This window comes from Ranitomeya variabilis, chromosome 4 (assembly GCF_051348905.1).
Source record: "Ranitomeya variabilis isolate aRanVar5 chromosome 4, aRanVar5.hap1, whole genome shotgun sequence".
Taxonomy (NCBI): domain Eukaryota; kingdom Metazoa; phylum Chordata; class Amphibia; order Anura; family Dendrobatidae; genus Ranitomeya; species Ranitomeya variabilis.
The window spans coordinates 670,485,154-670,505,396 of record NC_135235.1 but is presented as its reverse complement, the minus strand read 5'-3'; the positions used below and the strand labels follow the sequence as shown (position 1 = coordinate 670,505,396).

The following is a 20,243-nucleotide window of genomic DNA, read 5'->3' as shown; positions in this document are numbered from 1 at the left end:
CAAGACAATCTCCTGCAGTTCAAACCGAGCATCAGTATGGGGAAGAAAGGTGATTTGAGTGCCTTTGAACGTGGCATGGTTGTTGGTGCCAGAAGGGCTGGTCTGAGTATTTCAGAAACTGCTGATCTACTGGGATTTTCACGCACAACCATCTCTAGGGTTTACAGAGAATGGTCCGAAAAAGAAAAAAAATCCAGTGAGCGGCAGTTCTGTGGGCGGAAATGCCTTGTTGATGCCAGAGGTCAGAGGAGAATGGGCAGACTGGTTCGAGCTGATAGAAAGGCAACAGTGACTCAAATCGCCACCCGTTACAACCAAGGTAGGCCTAAGAGCATCTCTGAACGCACAGTGCGTCGAACTTTGAGGCAGATGGGCTACAGCAGCAGAAGACCACACCGGGTACCACTCCTTTCAGCTAAGAACAGGAAACTGACGCTACAATTTGTACAAGCTCATCGAAATTGGACAGTAGAAGATTGGAAAAACGTTGCTTGGTCTGATGAGTCTCGATTTCTGCTGCGACATTCGGATGGTAGGGTCAGAATTTGGCGTAAACAACATGAAAGCATGGATCCATCCTGCCTTGTATGGAGCATCTTTGGGATGTGCAGCTGACAAATCTGCGGCAACTGTGTGATGCCATCATGTCAATATGGACCAAAATCTCTGAGGAATGCTTCCAGCACCTTGTTGAATCTATGCCACGAAGAATTGAGGCAGTTCTGAAGGCAAAAGGGGGTCCAACACGTTACTAGCATGGTGTACCTAATAAAGTGGCCGGTGAGTGTATATGTTTGGACATCAAAGGGTTAAAACCATGAATCTCTTGAAATGATTTAGCACTGACCAATTTTGCTGCAATTTGCCTCACTTTGGTGGTGACAATTATAGTAACAAGAAAACTGGCCGATACTGTTAGAATGGACCGTCTGCAATCTATGGTGGCTCAAGTTCATGGAATACAGTTGGAGGTACAGTTTTGTTAGCCAAACCCAACTTTGGGTTAAAGGTCACTCGACCCCAACGAAGCAGAACTTCCACAGGTCTGCTCATCCCTACTTAGGATGCTGTTTCTGAACTCAAGATAAACTTAACTGGTTGATTTTTTTTGAAGATTGCAAGAAATTCTTGGTTTTCTGTGAAAATTGTAAAAGATCTGCTCTCAAACCTCTGACTCTAAACAACAGCCTACTAGACTTAAAAGAAAAAAAAAAATAGTATTACAGGAGGATCCTTAAATGTGGACACTCTCTCTGTTCCTTGGGTTTCCGGAGTTGATATCTGTGGAAATCTTTTATTACCAAAACAGAATAACAGTGAGAAGTGAAAGACTTCTGCTTTTTTGCTCAGGCAGTGGGCTACAAAATTCTCAGTGAAATGATCTCAGCATTTGATGCCAACTTCTTCTCCTTTGGTTTCTGGGAAACCTACCTAGATGAACTGTCGTCTACTTAAGTAATTCAATCTTTTGTTGCTATGTCTGTTTGTCTTTGTTTCACCTTTTCTAGATAGCAGAGCCGTCGTTAATTTAATTCATCTAATTGTTACTGGAATGTTGAAATTGCCTCTGACTATCTCTCAGTCAGACAGATATAGAGAATAATACACAATACACAAAATGCACTGTATATGGACAAACATTGGGTGACAGCAGTGAGTTAGTGTGTGAGAAGAAGAGAATAGATTTTAAGAGACTTTCCAGGATCACCATACATTTCTGCAGTTAGTCTGTGCCAGGATTTGCCCGTTTTCTGCGCAGGCAGGCGGTCAAGTGTCTTCAAGTATACAAGCTGTTGTTAGAATTGACACTGCACAGTGCGGTGCACCCATGGAACAGCAATTACGGACATGGAGATTATGGGGATTTTTCCCAGACAACTGGATAACTAATAGGACCAAGTATAAGCTGGAATCACCAGACAAATACAAGATGACAGCACAATGTGAAAGAATGATGAGTACTCCATACAACTGAACTCTTAAGTCTCAATACTAAAACAAGGATGTGTCTCTAACTGGCCTAGGGAGTTGACGTCACACAGAAGCATCAGGCAACTTGTAAAAACTGGCATAGTGCACAGCAAAGGGCAGAGGCCAGCGGGGAATGTAGCTGAGCTTAGCCAGGACAAGTAACAGAGCTAATTCCAATGATCATGAGTGGGGCACTGGTCATTTATAAACAGCTCATTGATGCCACTGCCTTCCTGTTCATCATGATCAAAACTGTACTGATGAAGCAGCTAGTAGTAAAGCCCTTACAACCCCAGATATCTGCCTGTCCATTATGTTTTATACTGAACTGCTGCTGCTGTAGCTAATGCCCCTAAACAGCCAAAAAATATTTTCATGTTTAATACTGTGCTGCTCCTGAGATGGAACCCTGCCCGTCATGGGGTAAATATAACAAAAAGGCCCCAAAAAGATAAAAATTTTGGACAACTAAAAGGCGCCAATGCTCTTTCTAGGCTCCTAATGTCCTATAATGTACTATAACAATTAAACAGCTGCCCCAAAAATGTAATTTTTCACAGCTAAAATGATGCATTGCTTCCTCAGTCAGCATACTGTTCTGCTCCTTGCAGGGAAGGTAACTGCCGTACACTGGTTAATTAAAAAATGTAAAAACACACACTGCTGCCAGTGCAGTGAACATTATTGTAGGGACAGCATTTGTCACATAAAATACCCTGGATCTACTACAGGTATCAGTAAAAAAGAAGATAGATGGTATGCTTTGATAATTCTAGAAGGTTCAGAGCGTAGTATATGACAAATGTTGCTCACATGATGATCTTCAATGCACCAGGCTCTCCACACTGTAGATCTACTCCTCTCACAGAACTGTAATGACAGGAAGCAATGGGGATGAAGAGTTGTCAGCAAGATCAAGCTAAAAATGTCCGTTATGACATTCTCTGTGAACATTTGTTTTTTTTTCTCCCTCTATGACGATGCCTTCCTATGAATGGGTAGTGTCAGAGGGTGTGATGAACCCGCACCTCGTCCACCCCGCCTGATGTCACTATTACGTGAGAAGGATCAAGTAGTGCGTCTCTCCACTTACACCAATGTGACGTTCCGCACCCCTTTGGGGCACGTAAGGTTAGTTTGGTACAGACTCCGCTGTTCACATGGGAACAGGGAGGCACGGTGAGTCAGAGGATGTGGCCCACGCAGTCGCTGACAACCCCTGACAGGCCCCTTTCACCAGCACCAGTGAGACAAAGCAATGCCAGCCCAGTAGGACTGCCACCAGTTCCTCGTTAGATATAAGCCCGGTCCAATAACGGGATTAAATTGGGCCAGAAACCAGCCCCGGTAACATGAAAAATTAATCCGACAATACAGACATGTGGATTTGAGGATCGAGATAAAAGAGCAGCCAAAGGTTAAATTACGTATTTAAATCGGGCACACTAGACAATACACTATATACATAATGGTTATGCATATTCAATGTTCAGATATCAGGTCTGGCCAGGCCCCCGTTACACTTGGAGAACAAACACGGTGGTGTTATCTTGTTATCTCATTTGATATCTATGCATATGCACTTTACTGTTCTCTTCTTTTCATCTTACCATTATTTCATAATTAATTACCTTCAGTAAATATTCAGGTGTGCTTCTTGATTTCAGCCCAAGCACCTTATTATCCCCCATAATTAGGTCGGGTTTCAATATGTGATGCATTTAATCTATGAAATTCTGTGGCATGAAATCTCAATGTATCGGATTTATGCACTATGACTAATAACTTCTCCTACCCAATTTCCTATTCCCAGGGTGATCATTTGAATTCTCTTTAGTTTACTTCTTGTGTCATTTATTGATATATATGTATTGAAACTTTTATATAAAAAATATTCAATACATTTATACTACACTGCTCAAAAAAATAAAAAGGAACACAACAGAATATAACTCCAAGTAAATCAAACTTCTGTGAAATCAAACTGTCCACTTAGGAAGCAACACTGACTGACAATTTCACATGCTGTTTTGCAAATGGAATAGACAACAGATGGAAATTATTGGCAATTATCAAGACACTCAATAAAAGGAGTGGTTCTGCAGGTGGGGACCACAGACCACATCTCAGTACCAATGCTTTTTGGCTGATGTTTTGGTCACTTTTGAATGTTGGTTGCGCCTTCACACTCGTGGTAGCATGAGACGTACTCTACAACCCACACAAGTGGCTCAGGTAGTGCAGCTCATTCAGGATGGCACATCAATGCAAGCTGTGGCAAGAAGGTTTGCTGTGTCTGTCAGCGTAGTGTCCAGAGGCTGGAGGCGCTACCAGGACAAAGGCCAGTACACCAACAGATGTGGAATGGGCCGTAGGAGGGCAACAACCCAGCAGCAGGACCGCTACCTCCGTCTTTGTGCAAGGAGGAACACTGCCAGAGCCCTGTAAAATTACCTCCAGCAGGCCACAAATGTGCATGTGTCTGCACAAACGGTTAGAAACCGACTCCATGAGGATGGTCTGAGTGCCGATGTCCACAGATGGGGTTATGCTCACAGCCCAACACCATGCAGGACGCTGGGCATTTGCCACAGAACACCAGGATTGGCAAATTCACTACTGGCGCCCTGTGCTCTTCACAGATGAAAGCAGGTTCACACTGAGCACATGTGACAGATGTGACAGAGTCTGGAGATGATGTGGAGAGCGATCTGCTGCCTGCAACATCCTTCAGCATGACCAGTTTGATAGTGGGTCAGTAATGGTGTCGGGTGGCATTTCTTGAAGGGCCGCACAGCCCTCCCATGTACTCGCCAGAGGTAGCCTGACTGCCATTAGGTACTGAGATGAGATCCTCAGACCCCTTGTGAGACCATATGCTGGTGCGGTTGGCCCTGGGTTCCTCCTAGTGCAGGACAATGCCAAACCTCATGTGGCTGGAGTGTGTCAGCAGTTCCTGCAAGATGAAGGCATTGAAGCTATGGACTGGCCCGCCAGTTCCCCAGACCTGAATCCAATTGAGCACATCTGGGACATCATGTCTTGCTCCATGTCTTGCTCCATCCACCAACTGTCCAGTTGCTCCACAGACTGTCCAGGAGTTGGCGGATGCTTTAGTCCAAGTCTGGGAGGAGAGCCCTCAGGTGACCATCCTCCAGCTCATCAGGAGCATGCCCAGGCGTTGTAGATTAGGGAGGTCATACAGGCACGTGGAGGCCACGCACAATACTGAGCATCTTTTCCTTGTCATGAGGCATTTCCACTGAAGTTGGATCAGCCTGTAATTTGATTTTCCACTTTGATTTTGAGTATCATTCCAAATCCAGACCTCCATGAGATACTCATTTTGATTTACATTGATAATTGTTATGTTTTATTGTTCTGAATACATTCCACTATGCCAATGAATAAAAATTTGCAACTGGAATATTTAATTCAGAATTATCTAGGATGTGGTATTTTAGTGTTCCCTTTATTTTTTTGAGCAGTGTATATTGTTACTGATAAAGTCAGTACTCCTATTTTTTTGTTCAACTACCTACATTACATTGTAATATTTTTAAATATGACTGGCTACATTAGAAAATATGTGCTAGCTCTGTCAAACATGCTTCCAGGGTGTTAATTGCTTACAGCCAGGCCCGAGTAGCTTGGAAGTAACTAGATACAGATACATTTAAAGGAAAGACAGCAAGGAGAATGTTTGGATAACATGAAGGCAAGGATTCCATAACAGATTATGAAAAAATGTTAAAAAATGCTAAAATACCACCAGAAAGGGGGTCTGGTTGGTATGTGTTCAAGGGATGGCTGTTTAAATAGAGAGCAGTGTGGTCTAGTCAATGGTTGAAGGTGAGTAGAGAAAAAATATAGCTCAGGAAGTATTAGGGGATTAGTGTGGAAAAACCATGTGTTGTATGAATGTTTTGATAATGGACTGGACGAACTCAGAAAGAATCATCAGCACCTTCTCATTATAATAGACCAAGAGGGTGGACATGTACAATATGTAGAGTATGGGCTCTGTATTAATAAACCAGAAACACCAATGTTAGTAGCCGTTTTTTCCGGAACCCATGAAAGCACACCTGAGAGAGGGATCCGCCCAGCCAGGACAGGAAACCTGCTGGTACCTCTCCCTCGCTTCAGTTTGTTTACAGAGCATGAGAGGTCCCCCTGGTTAGTTCACATGGCAAACTATCACCATATTATATTATAAAAAAAGCCCCCAACTAGATTGCACATCAAAAGAGTGAGAAAGGGGGGGAATATACAGGTGCTGTCATGGGTTCTGGAATAACAAGCTACCGGTAAGTAACCTTGGTGTTTTCCCTTCACCCATGACAGCACACCTGAGAGATTTTTGGAGAATGAAATACCTTAGGGAGGGACCACCACATGCAGCACCCTTCTACCAAAGGTTAGAACAGTCGAGGAGGACAGATTCAGTTGTTAATGTTTAAAGAATGTAGATGGTGAGGACCAGGTAGCGGCCTTATCTGATCAATCGATACACCTCTGCCTTTTCTGCCTAGGAGGTAGCCATGGCTCTGGTGGAGTGAGCCTTGATGCCATCAGGAACAGGAGCATCACTCGCAGAGTAGAACAAACTAATGGCCTCCCTAATCCATCTGGCAATCGTACTCTTGGATACCCCATACCCTTTCCTGCTACCGTGGAAGGCTACAAATAGGGACTGATCTTTCCTCCATTGACTAATCATGGACATATAATGTAACATGGACCTCCCGATGTCTGAAGTATGACATTTTTCCTCCCCTGGATTTCTAGGGTTATCACAGAATGAGGGCAATGTGATCTCCTGGCTCCTATGCAACTTAAGAACTACCTTGAGGAGATAGGCCAGATTTGGTCTTCGAACCACCTTGACCCCAAATACCTGTGTGTAGGGAGGGCATTTAGACAGGGCTTGTATGTCACTCACCCTACGGGCTGATGTCAATGCTACTAGCAACACCGTTTTAAGCGTGAAGAATTTTGCTGACAACTCATGTAAGGACTCGAATGGATTCCTAGTTAGTGCCTCTAAAACTAGGTTCAAGTCCCATGGAGGAATTTTCTGAATTAAGACTGGTCTAGACCTACTACAGGACTTAATAAAACGGGACACCCATCTATTGGATGCTAGGTTGCAATTGTACAAGGCCTCCCAATGCTGACACCTGTACCTTCAGAGTATTGGTTGCCAACCCTAGTTGTAAACCCACCTGTAGAAAATCTAAAATAGCTCCTACCGGAGCGTCATCCCCCACAGGTTGCCCTAGGAATTCAAGGAACTTCTTCCATGTTCTTACATAGATTTTAGATGTGATTGGTTTTAAACTCTTCAACAGGGTGAGACTTGCCCTGGTGAGGATCCCTGATGACTCAGTAACACCCTTTCAAATTCCATGCTCCCAGATGGAAGCCCTTCACTTGAGAGTGGCACACTGGTCCCTGGGTAAGCAGGTCCGGTATCTCTGGTAGACTCCATGGATCGGTAACAGACATCCACCTTAGAAAAGAACCATGGTCTTTTCGGCTAATATGGAGCAATGAGAATTACCCTCGCCTACTCCGCTCTGATCTTACCACCACTGGAATCATTGCTATCGGGGGAAACACGTAGACCAGGCTGAACTTCAGGGGTATCTGATGGGCATCAACCGCAACCGGATTTCCCCTTTGATCTAACGAACAGAAGTTTTTCACCTTTCTGTTGTGAAGAGTGGCGAACAGGTCTATCTCTGGTCTGCCCCAAGCCTACACTATTTGTTGGAATACCCGAGGGTTTAAAGACCATTCTCCCTGCCTTAGTTTTTTGCGACTCAGGCAGTCCACTTTCGTGTTTTCGATACCCTTTCTATGGAATGTTGTGATAGATATAAGGTGTTGTTCTGCAAGCTGGAACAGAATGGTGGCTGCCCTCGTAATAGAATGGGACCTTGTTTCCCCCTGGTGGTTGATATAAGCTGCCACTGCACAATTGTCCGACATGACCCGGGTATGGAGACCCTGAAGGAAAGGGAGGAAATGTCTTACCTTTTCCACGGCCCACAGCTCCTTCACATTCGAAACCTGATCTCTTTCTAGAGGGGACCAGGATTCCTGAACCGAGAGGTCCCTTAGATGTGCACCCCATCCCATACCGCTTGCGTCTGTCGTGATCACCTCCTCCACCGGCCTCAACAATTGGACCCCGGATGCCAAATGGTCCCTTACAGTCCACCAGATTAGAGAATCTCTTATGCTTAAGAAAAGGTGTATTTTTCCTTCTAAATGCCCTTTCAATGACTTCTGTGTTAACAGAACCTCCCACTGTAGTTGTCTCAGGTGAAATTGTGCCCAACATACAGCGGGTATACAGGATGTTAGCAATCCCAGCAGGGACATCGCCTTCCTCAGTGTCATTACAGGCTGCAGTATTACTGACAGTGCTAGACCCCTTATTTTGTACTCTGGTAGGAGGCAGAGCTGGCATTCAGAGTCCAAAACCAACCAAGGAAGGATTGTACTTTCTCCGATGCTAGCCTTGATTTGAGGGTATTTACCTTCCAACCTAGTTCTTTCAAGGTCACAGTCACTTTTTTCACTTGATTTACACAGTGATCTACCGACCTCCCCACTATAAGGAAGTCATCCAGGTACGGGATGATAACTACGTCCCGAGAACAAAGGAAGGACATCACCTCGAACATTACCTTGGTAAACACCCTTGGCGCTATAGACAGACCAAAAGGGAGGGTCGCTTACTGGTAGTGCCTGATCTGTCCATGGACATACAGTGCTACCCTTAGGAACTTTTGATGGTCCCAATGGATTGGGACGTGATAAAAGGCATCTTTTAGTCTATGACCGCCATGATGTAGTCATGGAACAACATCTTTACCACCGTGTTTACCGACTCCATTTTGAAGGAGGAATTCACAACCCACTGGTTGAGCTTCCTTAGACTGACAATAGTTCTTAGTGACCCATCCATTTTTTTATCAAAAAGAGGGGGGGGGGGGGGACAAAATCACCTTCCTTGATCTTCCCTCGGGACTTCTCGTAGAACCGGCTTTTGCACCAGTCCCAACGCATCTGCCTCCAGGGCTAGTTGTTCCCTTGGGGACTTTCTGTGGGGTGTCAACACAAAAGTCTGCAAGAGTGGATGAATGAAATCTATCTTTTGGCCGTCTCTGATGACATTCAGTACCAACGACTTGGGGAGATGTTCACCCATGCAGGGAGAAAGCCAGAGGGCCTCCACCCTACCTCTGACCTGATGTCATTGGGAGGGCTTTTTTGATGATGTAGAGGGTCCTCTAAACACGTAACCAGACCCTTTTCTGCCTTTAGAATTTCAGGTCTTCCTCTCCCCAGGGGGACAGGCTCTATTAAAATTTCCTCCTCCGAAAAGAAGGTTTCCTGGTCTCCTCAGAAAACGGGGGAATCCCTTCTTTTTATTCCCTGCTTTTTCTAAAATGTCCTCCAGCTTCTGACAAAAGAGGAATTGACTGTGACATGGGATGGAACAGTCTATTCTTTAAAGGTAGATCACCAGGACACCCTTTTAGCCATAAGGCGCGTTTAGCTGAATTAGACAGGCCTGCTGCCCTAGCTGCCAGTCTCACTGAGTCTGCTGAGGAGTCTGCTGCCCCTTGCACCAAGGTCATATTGGCCAGGATTTCATTCCTCGGAACCGTACCCCTCAGCTGTTCATCTATCTACTGCAGCCAGACCATAAGGGAGCGGGGCAGTACAGTAGAGAGAGGAGGGAGACGGGGGTTCCCCGTGACATTCCTCACCTGATTGTGAGGCTTCAGAATCGGTGACAAGCCCACGGCCTCTTTTGCTTCCCTTTTTAAAGGCTGATTTTAAGGAACCTTTAACTTCCGCCCTAATCATGGCCCTAAGGCTTGTGGCGAAGTCAGGGGTCTTTTCCCGAATAGTCTTTTGTATATAGTCAGCGAAGAGATTCTTCTACCCTGAACTGCTAGCGGGACTTTACAAAGGGCACATTCCCATTACTACAAAGGTGGCATTCACAAAGATCACTCACCACCCTCTGTCAATCCAGGGTAGCGGAATTGGAGGCTGATCAGGAGTACAGACCACGTCCCACCTGAATGCTGAGGAGATCTGCAACCTCCAGTTGGAACAACTGCCATTCCTGCCACTCAAGTGGCTATTCCTCTTAGTGTGCTGATGACCAGGCATAGAACCTGGTGAGAGCTCACTGTCCAGTAGAGAGCTTCGGACACAAGCGTTTCCTCTGTGGTCATCCGTCCATTTAAGGAGGGATCCACTGCGCTCTCCACCTCCTCTGGTGCCCATTCTATGTCCCTCCCTCCTCCGCACCCTGCGTCTAAGATCCATGCACGCCGGCAGCCATTTTCGCCATCTTGGATCCGGCGTATGATCACTGACGTCATGCAGGCGCGCCCATTCTCAGCATGCCTTGCGCGTGACACCAGCCACGCAGACCCGGAAATCAGCTCCACAGAGCAGCAGGCAGTCGGCAGAGGAGGGAGAGCAGCGCGACAGCCGCAGAAGAGGATCCCAGGATCCCTGACTGCAGTGTTTTTACGCCCCCGCACGTGCGACAAGGCCCCACATGACCCGCGGACAGCGCTTCCACCACCTGAAGGACGGCCTGTTCTTCCTGTTCCGGGACAGGTGTGGCTGAGTGGAAAAACGTCTTCAAACCGCCAGGTTTTCAGCACTAGGGTCTCCGTCCGGACAGGAAACCCAACTGAAGTGAGGGAGAGATACCGCCCTTTTATTTTCAGTAGGTTTCCTGTCCTTGCTAGGTGGATCACTCTCTCAGGTGTGCTGTCATGGGTGAAGGGAAAATCTTGGGTGGACCATACAAGGCTGTGCTGTATTAAATTCCCGAGTACTTGTAAAACAAATCTTATTAAGTTGGAGTTTGAAAGGCATAGAAGAGGATTCAATAGAGAGCCAACAAAATCTAATACATAATTGTGCAAACCTGTGATTAAGTAAATACAGAGGCAACTACTCACCTGGACGGTTAGCTGTAGAAATCTCCTCTTTACACTGCTCATCACCCCTCACATATGTCTCTGTAGTATTAATATGGGTCAGATCTTCACCCTGAAACAAATATTGTAAAAGTCACAGACAGATGGAGAAGTCACATGTATGATCATCTCTAATCCTGCCATGCCCACCGTTCTCATTACACAAGTATAAAACATATAATCCTGGTGGATAAAACTAGACTGAGCACAAGAAGAAGATGCAGCCAGTGTACAAGAAGTAGCACAGAAAAAGGTGACTAAAAAGAATTCACACTATGGCGAGATCGCATTGAAGTAGAAATGTAAAGTACTGCCATGTGTAACCATCTATGTGAAAACTCTGTCAAATCCAAATGTGAATACCATCCAGTCCGATGGCAGTTATGTTATGTATTTTCAGCTTCTACCTCAGTAAAAGATTTTCTGTTAACTAGAATGGCCGCTCCTGTTTCCTTGTTCACCTCCTCCACCACACTATATCACGGGTCATTGTCTTTGGCTTCCAAGGGAGCAGTACCAATAGTGTGAGGATGTGATGTAGAGAAGACAGTGTCAATACATCATGAGTTTCACTGGAGTTCACAGTTTTTAAATCACACTCGGCCAAATGAAAACTTAAACAAGTATAAAGGCGGATAAAACAAGACTGGACACAAGACCTTCACAGCCGTCTACACATCATAAAGGAAATCTCATGACACCTTCTCTCCATCTACCTGATAATCCTGAGGAACATTGGGATCTTCTTGTTTACAGTCCTGTGGAAGAAGCGGACGGGGACATCTCCCTGGTGTTGTGGATAGAGCTAGAGGAAACACATACAGGGACTGAATTCATTCTTTACATACAGATAATTATAGGCTGTGTGTATTTAGTCCTATCTATTACCTGATGATGTGATGGGCTGGGGAACCTCCATCATGACATCCATGTACAGATCTTTGTGCCCTTCTAAATACTCCCACTCCTCCATGGAGAAATAGACTGTGACATCCTGATACCTTATAGGAACCTGACACATATAATGATACAGTCATCCCCCAATCCCTTCATAGCGTTACTGTATAATGTCCCAGCATTCCCAGCAGTGTCACCTCTCCAGTCAGCAGCTCAATCATCTTGTAGGTGAGTTCTAGGATCTTCTGGTCATTAATTTCATCATGTATCAGTGGTTGAGGTGGAGGCAACGTGATTGAGCTCCGGAGTGTTCCCCATCCCTCAGACACAGGGTCCGGACAGGGCTCACTAGAGGTCTTCTTCACTACTGTGTAATCCTGGTTATGGAGAGACACATTAATAAATCTCACTACAGACATTTCCAGAGTCCTCACCTCTCCAGTTCTGTCCTCTGTTATTCTGATAGCTAAGAATGATGTAATGTGACGTCATCAGAATCTCTCACCTCTCCAGTAAGCCGGAAGAGGATCTCTAAGGTGAGGTGTAATATCCTCTCCGCCATATTGTCTCTGTCCATATCTCTGTTCGATGGGTCAATCAGGAAAATTCTGTTATACAGAAGATCTCCACTGAGAGGATCCGATATTGTAGGGACGTGATTGGGAAGAACATGAGCCTGCATAAAATCATAAAAATCCCACATAATGATACAATTACTTAAAATTATATATCCATTTATGCTAACATGTATGGCACATGACTATTTTAGAAATGTTTACCTGTTATTTTTTTTATATGTTCACCACTGTGGCCGTGGTTGATGTTTCCTGCTGATTCATTAACTGAAACTTTTTAAAAAGTTGCAAAATTTGTCACAAATGAACTCCAATGCAGCCCCGAGATATTTATGTATCCTGGATATTTTGGTGCAAATTTTGTGCCATTTAGCAAAACTTGAGACTTTTTGCCTTAAGAGCATTTTTATTTTATCTATCCTAGCCGTTATTGCTCCTGTTTAACCAACATAAATAGGATTCATTCTTGTATAAGACACCAGGGACCGGGCTCTAGTGAAGAGATGTAAGTATTCTGATCCTACTGATGGAAATGGGTTGGTGATTATAGCAGATTAGTAGTTAAGGTCAGATAAAGTCTTCATATCCTTCTGAATGTAGTTGTCATAGATTTGTATGACTTTACCATATCACACTTTGGTTTATTTATTTACCAGCAGCAGGTAATCTGTTTTTCTTTCTTCCTTTAGATATACTATGTTGCCATTCTTCCGACTCTCGGAGCAGCAGCTGCTGGACGTTCTTATCGGCCTCCTTAATAGTTGTGCATTTCACAACCCCACAAGGTGAGCGAATATCACACTAATGCCCCATGTATCCGGTCAGTGCCCCATAGTGCGCTCTTATGTCACCCCACAGCCTATTATCGCCATCTCGGGCCTCATATGAAGCTCAGCTCCAGGCTTGGCTTCATAGAAGTCTGTATTTTACACTATATATTACAAGCAAAGGTTCAAATACTCTAAGGGGGCTAACTAATACAGTCATATGTATGAAAAAAAACAGAATGGAAAGATAAACAAAATGGAACAAAACTAATAAGACATTTTAAAAAGTAAAAAATATACCGCATGCGGTGTCGACATGTCGGTAAGTCTCACCTTTCAAGATATTAATATCGTATACGCAAGAATTCCTCTCAAGCGGCCGACGTCACAGGGATGGAGTGACGCTGATGGGAGGTGAGAGACATGGAGAGGAATGGCGGAGGCAGAGTTATTTACTGCCCAACATCCTGCCTGGAAGACGTTAATTACATGAACAAAGCCTCTGACATGAGGCGCACAGGGGTCACTGTCCTCAGCTGTCTGTAACCCGGATATCAGCGGCTCAGACAGGTCCGATGTGGTGACAGATTCCCCTAATGTTGCACCATAATGAGTGGAGGCCGAGCACAAACCTCCCAGACACCCAGGACTGCAGAGCCCGATCTCAGGGTCTCCGGGTCACAGGTCAGAGCGCAGCGACCAGCAACTGGGGGAGAACGTGTGTATTCAGGGGGAAACATGGAAAACGGAACAGCACAGAGATGGGAAAGGCCATTTATTATATGGGGAGGAAAAATGGCCGAGTGTGACCAGCGGCTAATCCTGATAGAGAATAACGGGGCTCCAGCACCTACCTCCACCTGCAGAGCCGCACTCCTCATATATGGCTGCTCTGTGCGCACAGGACCTGTGAAGAGGTCACAGGAGGGGAGGAGTCAGGGGTCACATGATCAGGGGCCTCAGTGTATGCAGGACTCTGCTGTGCTGGTTGTCATGGTGCTGGATGAGGGGAAGTTTATGTGTGGGGTCAGGAGGGGTTTACAGTGTGGATGTAGCAGAGCCGTGTGTGTACGAGGTGTACGGAGCAGAGCCGTGTGTGTACGAGGTGTACGGAGCGGAGCTGTGTGTGAACGAAGTGTGCGGAGCGGAGCTGTGTGTAAGGCGTTTACTGAGCGTATGTTGCAGAGCTGTGTGACTGTCATGTACTTGAAGTGCGCAGAAAAACTGCTAAAATTTTCTCCATATCCTACACAAAGGTGACCGGCTAAAAATAATATTCAAAGACCCCCATTACTATTGTGATCAGTGCCCTCTGATCCCCCAAAAGGAACTTATCCTTGCAGTGTGAGGAGCTGCAGATCCTGCACTCATGTAATGACCACACACAGGATTCCTAGGACACACTCCCATGTTCCTCTTCCAATGGGGTGGACTTAATTCCGTGCACTGCTTGTCCTACTGGGGCTCTCTATGTTGGAGAAACGAGACAGAATCTAAGTGCAAGAAGGAATCTGCTCCAGAGACTGTGAGGGCATCATGTCTCTGATCTTACATGGATATTGGGACAATAAAACTTTCACACCACTAATCTAAGCTAGTTAAAGGGAACATGTCACCCCCCCCCCCCCCCCCCCCAGGCGTATGAAACTAAAAGAGCCACCTCGTGCAGCAGTAATGCTGCATTCTGACAAGGTGGCTCTTTTAGTTCTGGGTGCTGTAACTTGAGAAATAATCAGTTTTATCATTTGTCTGAAATACCTGCTCCTCAGTCAAGTAGGCAGGCCTTTCCCCCCTGCGTCAGACAGCACACAGCTGTCACTCACATCTTCTTGGCACCGGGCGCCACCTCCTCCTCGTCGTAGCTGTTTTCAAAATAGCCGGCGCCTGCGCTCTTTTCCCCTGTCTGGTGCAGGCGCAGTGAGCGCTGCCCGTCTGTCCTCATATGCAGACCAGCTGACTGCGCCTGTGCGGCCGCCCTGCCTGTGAATCCCAGCCCCGCAATGTGAATAAATCATAAGTCACTGCGGGGCTGGGATTCACAGGGCGGCCGCGCGGGGGGGGGGGGGGGGTGACAGGCTCACTTTAAGGAATCACTCTCTGAGCTCAGTTTGTTTTTTATCCAATCATTATGGTCATGTGTGTTTGTGTTGTGCGCAAGTCTTCCAGGTCCTGAAGAAGCAAACCAGCCCCAGAGCATCTTACTACCACCACCACAACTTACTGTTGGTATGATGGTCCTTTTCTGAAATGCTGTGCTACATCTACATCAGATATAATGGGACATACACCTTCCAAAAAGTTAAACTTTTGTCTCATCATACCAGAGGATTCTCCCAAAAGTCTTGGGGATCATCAAGATGTTTTCTGGCAAAACTGAGATGATTTAAATAGTCTAGTGCCACCAATCAGTTCAAAAACGAAAAATAGCAAGGTAGGGCTGTAGTTAAGTAATTAATAAAATATAACCTTTAATCTTATCTATTTAAAATGAGCTATAATGTCTCATAAAATCCACGTAATACATAACAAACAACATATAGATACTCCTTAGTGCTTCAATCATGCACCATAGTCTCCAGCACAATGCACTTTTTATCAATATATGGGATATCACTCCCCCAACAAGAAAAAGAGTGCTTCTTAAAGTGGTCTAATCTATGTATGCCACTTATATTAGCCGTTGAAATATAGGAACAATCTCACCAAAAAAGGTCCCTTGTTTCACGGTCTGGATCAGGATGGGTTGCGATGCTTCTATTCATGAGGGGGCTCTCCACTTGCCCTTTTTCGACACCTCATTACTCAAAGTCTCATCCAACTCTCCCTACGTCCTCCTTCATAACAGAATCTCCCAACGCGTTTCTTGTTTCCCAGTCATCAGGGGAGAGGTCGTTCAATATAGCAGCAAGTGTGCCATTCACCATGCAGATATGCACACTGTGCCCGTCGCTGATTGGTCGAGGCAACCTTTATGACATCATCGTCGCCATGCTGTGCCCGTCACCATGCTGTGCCCAGGCGGCCTCAACCAATCAGAGACGCGGGATTTCCAGGACAGACAGAAAAACCCTTAGACAATTATATATATAGATAAGTTACACCCACACACCTCACCCTTAATGACTCCTACCAGGAATGGGCATGAAACATGGCTTCAGTTTCAGAAAATTATGAGATTCACAACATTGATGATATCTTTGCTCCTGAGAGTCGCAAGTGCTTGATATCAACATCATATATTTTAACATGATTTTATCTTTACATAGAGACCGAATATGACAGGCGTAGCCTCGTCTATCAAGCCCTTATTCAATTGAAAGGATTCTGGTCATCGTTCAGCGACGTGAAATCATGCTTTGCTTTCACCACTTCATCATGTTTCTGAAAATATGATTTTTCTATCTATTGGATTGACACAGTTCATGCAAACCTCCCTTAATTTCTAGTAAACAGGCAAATGAATCCCAGGTCTTTAAGTTATTTTTTTTCAAAGTCTTAACTCGGTTGTAAATCTGCTCCACATTCCTGAAGCAGGGTCTCACATCTGCTATCCATTAGGAGTTTCCTTGGTTACCTAATTCCAAAGGAGAGGGTCAGCCACATAGAGTAGAGTGCAAGCTCTGTCTAACATCTCTGTAAGCATTTTAATTTTCCCTATGACACAACCAAACTTCCTGCGGACTCTCTCATGGTCTCTGTTACTAGAGAAAAACTTTGCCTAACTACGGGCAGTGAACAGCAAAGTCAGAAGAAATGCGACCCGTGGTTGTAAGAACTTTGTGAGAGGGAGTTAGGAGGGAAACCTCATACTTGTGAGTCTGGTATTGATTACTTTAGGGTGGCTAGTGCCAAGTCTGTCTGAAGTAGTCTTTTTGAGAGAATGCCCAGAAGGATTCAGGCAGTGTTAGGCTATGTGCACACGTGGATTTTGCTGCGGATCCGTAGCTGCGGATACATACATTACTCACACAAAGTTAGGGATATTTGGTTTTCGGGGAAATTTTAGGATAAACCTATAATACAGTATAACCTTTTCAGGTGACCTTCTCTACACTTTTGAATGCATATGTCCATCTGTTCAATGTTTCAGTTCTTCTCGCACAACTTGCTGTTCTCCAACAAGCAGCTACATGGTAAAATTCAGAACAGGTATTTGATCCATAAGTTGGCCAATAAATTTTAGGGTTCAATTAAAATTGGTATTAAACAGTCCTGCTCATCATGCTGTTCACATTTTGACATCATGAAACCAAGATGACACCTAACAATTGATTATCAGTACCTCACCATTGCAAGGCTTCAAGGGGGATCTCAGACGAAAGTGGCCACTGAGCTTAGAGTGTCACAGAATCAGCATAAGGTTGCAAAAGAGATACAGAGAGACTGGAAGAGCCAGAGAAAAGCAGAGAAGTGGACATCCTTTAGCCACATCCCACACTGATGCTCTTCGAAACAGGATGATAAATGCCACACAACTCCAGGCACATTTAAAAAAGGTGAGAGGCACCCAAGTGTCATGTCAGACCATTCAAAACTGTTTAAACAGGGGCCAACATATCATTTATGCAACTTGTAAGGTCGCACAGGGGCCCAAAAGGTAAGGGGGGCCCATTTCCGCTTCTAAAGCAGGTGGAATTGTGCATTATGATGAACTATTGGGCTACAAAAGGCCCGTTTATGGTTCTGGCATAATGGCCCTCTCTTGTCTGTGTCCACCAGTACGTTTACATCAGTGTGGTCTGCGTGATAGACAATCTGAAAGAGTACCAGACCACGCTACCAGGCACAGACGTCATCGGGAGCATCTGCGCTGGATAAGGGACCAGTGGGTAACAGTGCTGTTCACTGATTTAAGTCGATTCCAGCTACGCAGAAATGATGGCCGCCATAGACATTAGGGAGAGCGTAAAGCATCAGCCACTGTTGTTAAAAGCCTTTGGTAGTGTCACAGGGTGGTCAAGATTGTCCAGTCAATACAGAACTTCCCTACACTTTGCGAATAGTACAGTAACAAGCCCCTACTACTTGAATAACATCACTAATCTAGTCATTGTTCCTCTGCACGAATACAGACATAATTTCATCTTCATGGACAATGCTCCAGCTCATCGAGGTCGCATGATGAGGGAACGGCTGCTGCAGACTGGGGTACCTCAAATGGAGCGGCCTGCACTTTCTCTCCTGACCTGAATCACATAGAAAACCTATGGGATCAACTGAGTCGCCATGTAGAGGCTTTTAACTCTGTACCCCAGAATCTCAATGATCCAAGAGCTGACCTTCAAAAAGAGTGCCATGCCTCAGCAGACAATAACTTGACTTGAGAACAGCATGAGACGTCGTTGTCAAGCCGTAATTGATGCTCAAGGTCACATGACAAGTTATTGAGACACTGACTTTTATTTTTTATTTTTTTACACACTGTTTTTGGCTTTTGTTTCAATAAATTGTTTTACAGTAGAAGAACAAAACACTATTACATACTTCTACTTAAATGCTCTACTTTCATGATAAAATATCACTGTAACATGAACTTTTTACATTTTCCCATGAATTTGATCCAAAAGTCAAATATCCCTGTTTGTGTGTGTGTATATACTATAGTGTTCAAAATAATAGTGGTGTGTTCAAAAACATGTGTTAAACACAAAATCTTTATACTAGTTTTTATTTCCAGCATTGGGAACATTGCACACTGTTTTCTAATTCAAAACATGAAGAGAAATGTATATAAATTGTTAACTACTTTACAGAAATAACCAAAAAATAATATTGGGCTTTTCTAAAAAAAAATAGCAGTGTCTACTACAATTGTCTTTACAAACTCACAATATGTACTATGTTTTGACTATTTAACATTTCTGTGAATCACTAACCTAATATTTAGTTGTATACCCACGTTTTTCAGAACTGCTTCACATCTATGTTGCATAGAGTCAACCAACTTCAACAACCCCAGCGACATAGATCACCGACTACCTATGCGCCAGCCAAACATTGAGTTCCTCCTCTCTCTCACGTGGCATCCAGGCAGCCCAAGTCCTTCTTTAAGTACCACTAGACGACAGGACAACTACACTGGGAAATAGAATTTCTGCAAATTTATCAGTTCTGATGAAGGTCCATACCAGGACCGAAAACGTTTAACAACGATAATTTTTGAATGCATACCAAATGGAACTTTTCTTCATACTTTACTTCTTCGTCAGTGCCAAGTTTCTTCAATTACATGAGCCTTCTTGTGTTTCTTCCATTTTCTAATAATTGTGCCAAAAATTGTTGCCTTCTCAACAAGTTGCTTACCTATTGTCCTGTAGTCCATCCCAGCCTTGTGCAGGTCTACAATTTTGTCCCTGGTGTCCTTAGACATCTCTTTGGTCTTGGCCATGGTAGAGAGGTTGGTGTGTGATTGAGTTTGTGGACAGGAGTCTTTTCTACAGGTAACGTGTTCAAACAAGTGCATTTAATAAAGGAAATGAGTGCAGCGTAGGGAGGCTTCTTCAAGAAAAACCAACATGTCTGTGAGAGACAGAATTAATGCTGGTTGGCAGGTGATCAAATACTTTTTTCATACAATAAAATGCAATTTAATTATTTAAAAATCGTACAATATAACTGTTTTTTAATTTTTAAGTTCTGTCTCTCACAGTTGAAGTGTACCTACGATAAAAATGACAGATCTCTCCATTCTTTGTAGGTGGGAAAACTTGCAAAGTCGGCAGTGTAACAAAACCTTATTTCCCCCACGATATTAATGTGTATGTATGAAATGGGGAAAAGAAATTAAAAAAATAAAACTAAAGTTCTACTAAGGCTGGTTTCACACTTGCGTTTTTGTAAGCTGCGTTTTAGCGCTAAAAAACGAAAAAAAAACGCATGCGGTTTTTCCCCTATACTTAACATTAAAAACGCATGCGTTTTTTCGCATGCGTTTTGACGCGTTTTCGGCAATGCATGCGTTTTTTGACTCGTGCGTTCATTTGCAGAATGGCTACCTGTAGTAT

The 20,243-nt window shown here is 44.4% G+C and overlaps 1 protein-coding gene across 4 annotated transcripts in view; it reads right to left on the bottom strand.

Moving 5' to 3' along the window:
- Positions 1 to 20,243, bottom strand: part of LOC143766291 (uncharacterized) — a 96,963-nt gene that overhangs the window by 3,677 nt on the left and 73,043 nt on the right. Inside the window, exons 1-7 of one of the 4 annotated variants that reach the window (XM_077253857.1) lie at positions 14,094 to 14,120; positions 13,573 to 13,643; positions 12,403 to 12,573; positions 12,095 to 12,274; positions 11,889 to 12,012; positions 11,717 to 11,805; positions 10,983 to 11,073 (exon numbers count right to left, since the gene is read on the bottom strand). In XM_077253857.1, coding sequence (XP_077109972.1) covers positions 10,983 to 11,073; positions 11,717 to 11,805; positions 11,889 to 12,012; positions 12,095 to 12,274; positions 12,403 to 12,474 — 556 coding nt within the window. In that variant the 5' untranslated portion in view covers positions 12,475 to 12,573; positions 13,573 to 13,643; positions 14,094 to 14,120. Of the gene's footprint in view, positions 1 to 10,982; positions 11,074 to 11,716; positions 11,806 to 11,888; positions 12,013 to 12,094; positions 12,275 to 12,402; positions 12,574 to 13,572; positions 13,990 to 14,093; positions 14,218 to 20,243 lie in introns of those variants that run through there. The other 3 variants (XM_077253854.1, XM_077253856.1, XM_077253855.1) reach the window with 3 other exon arrangements.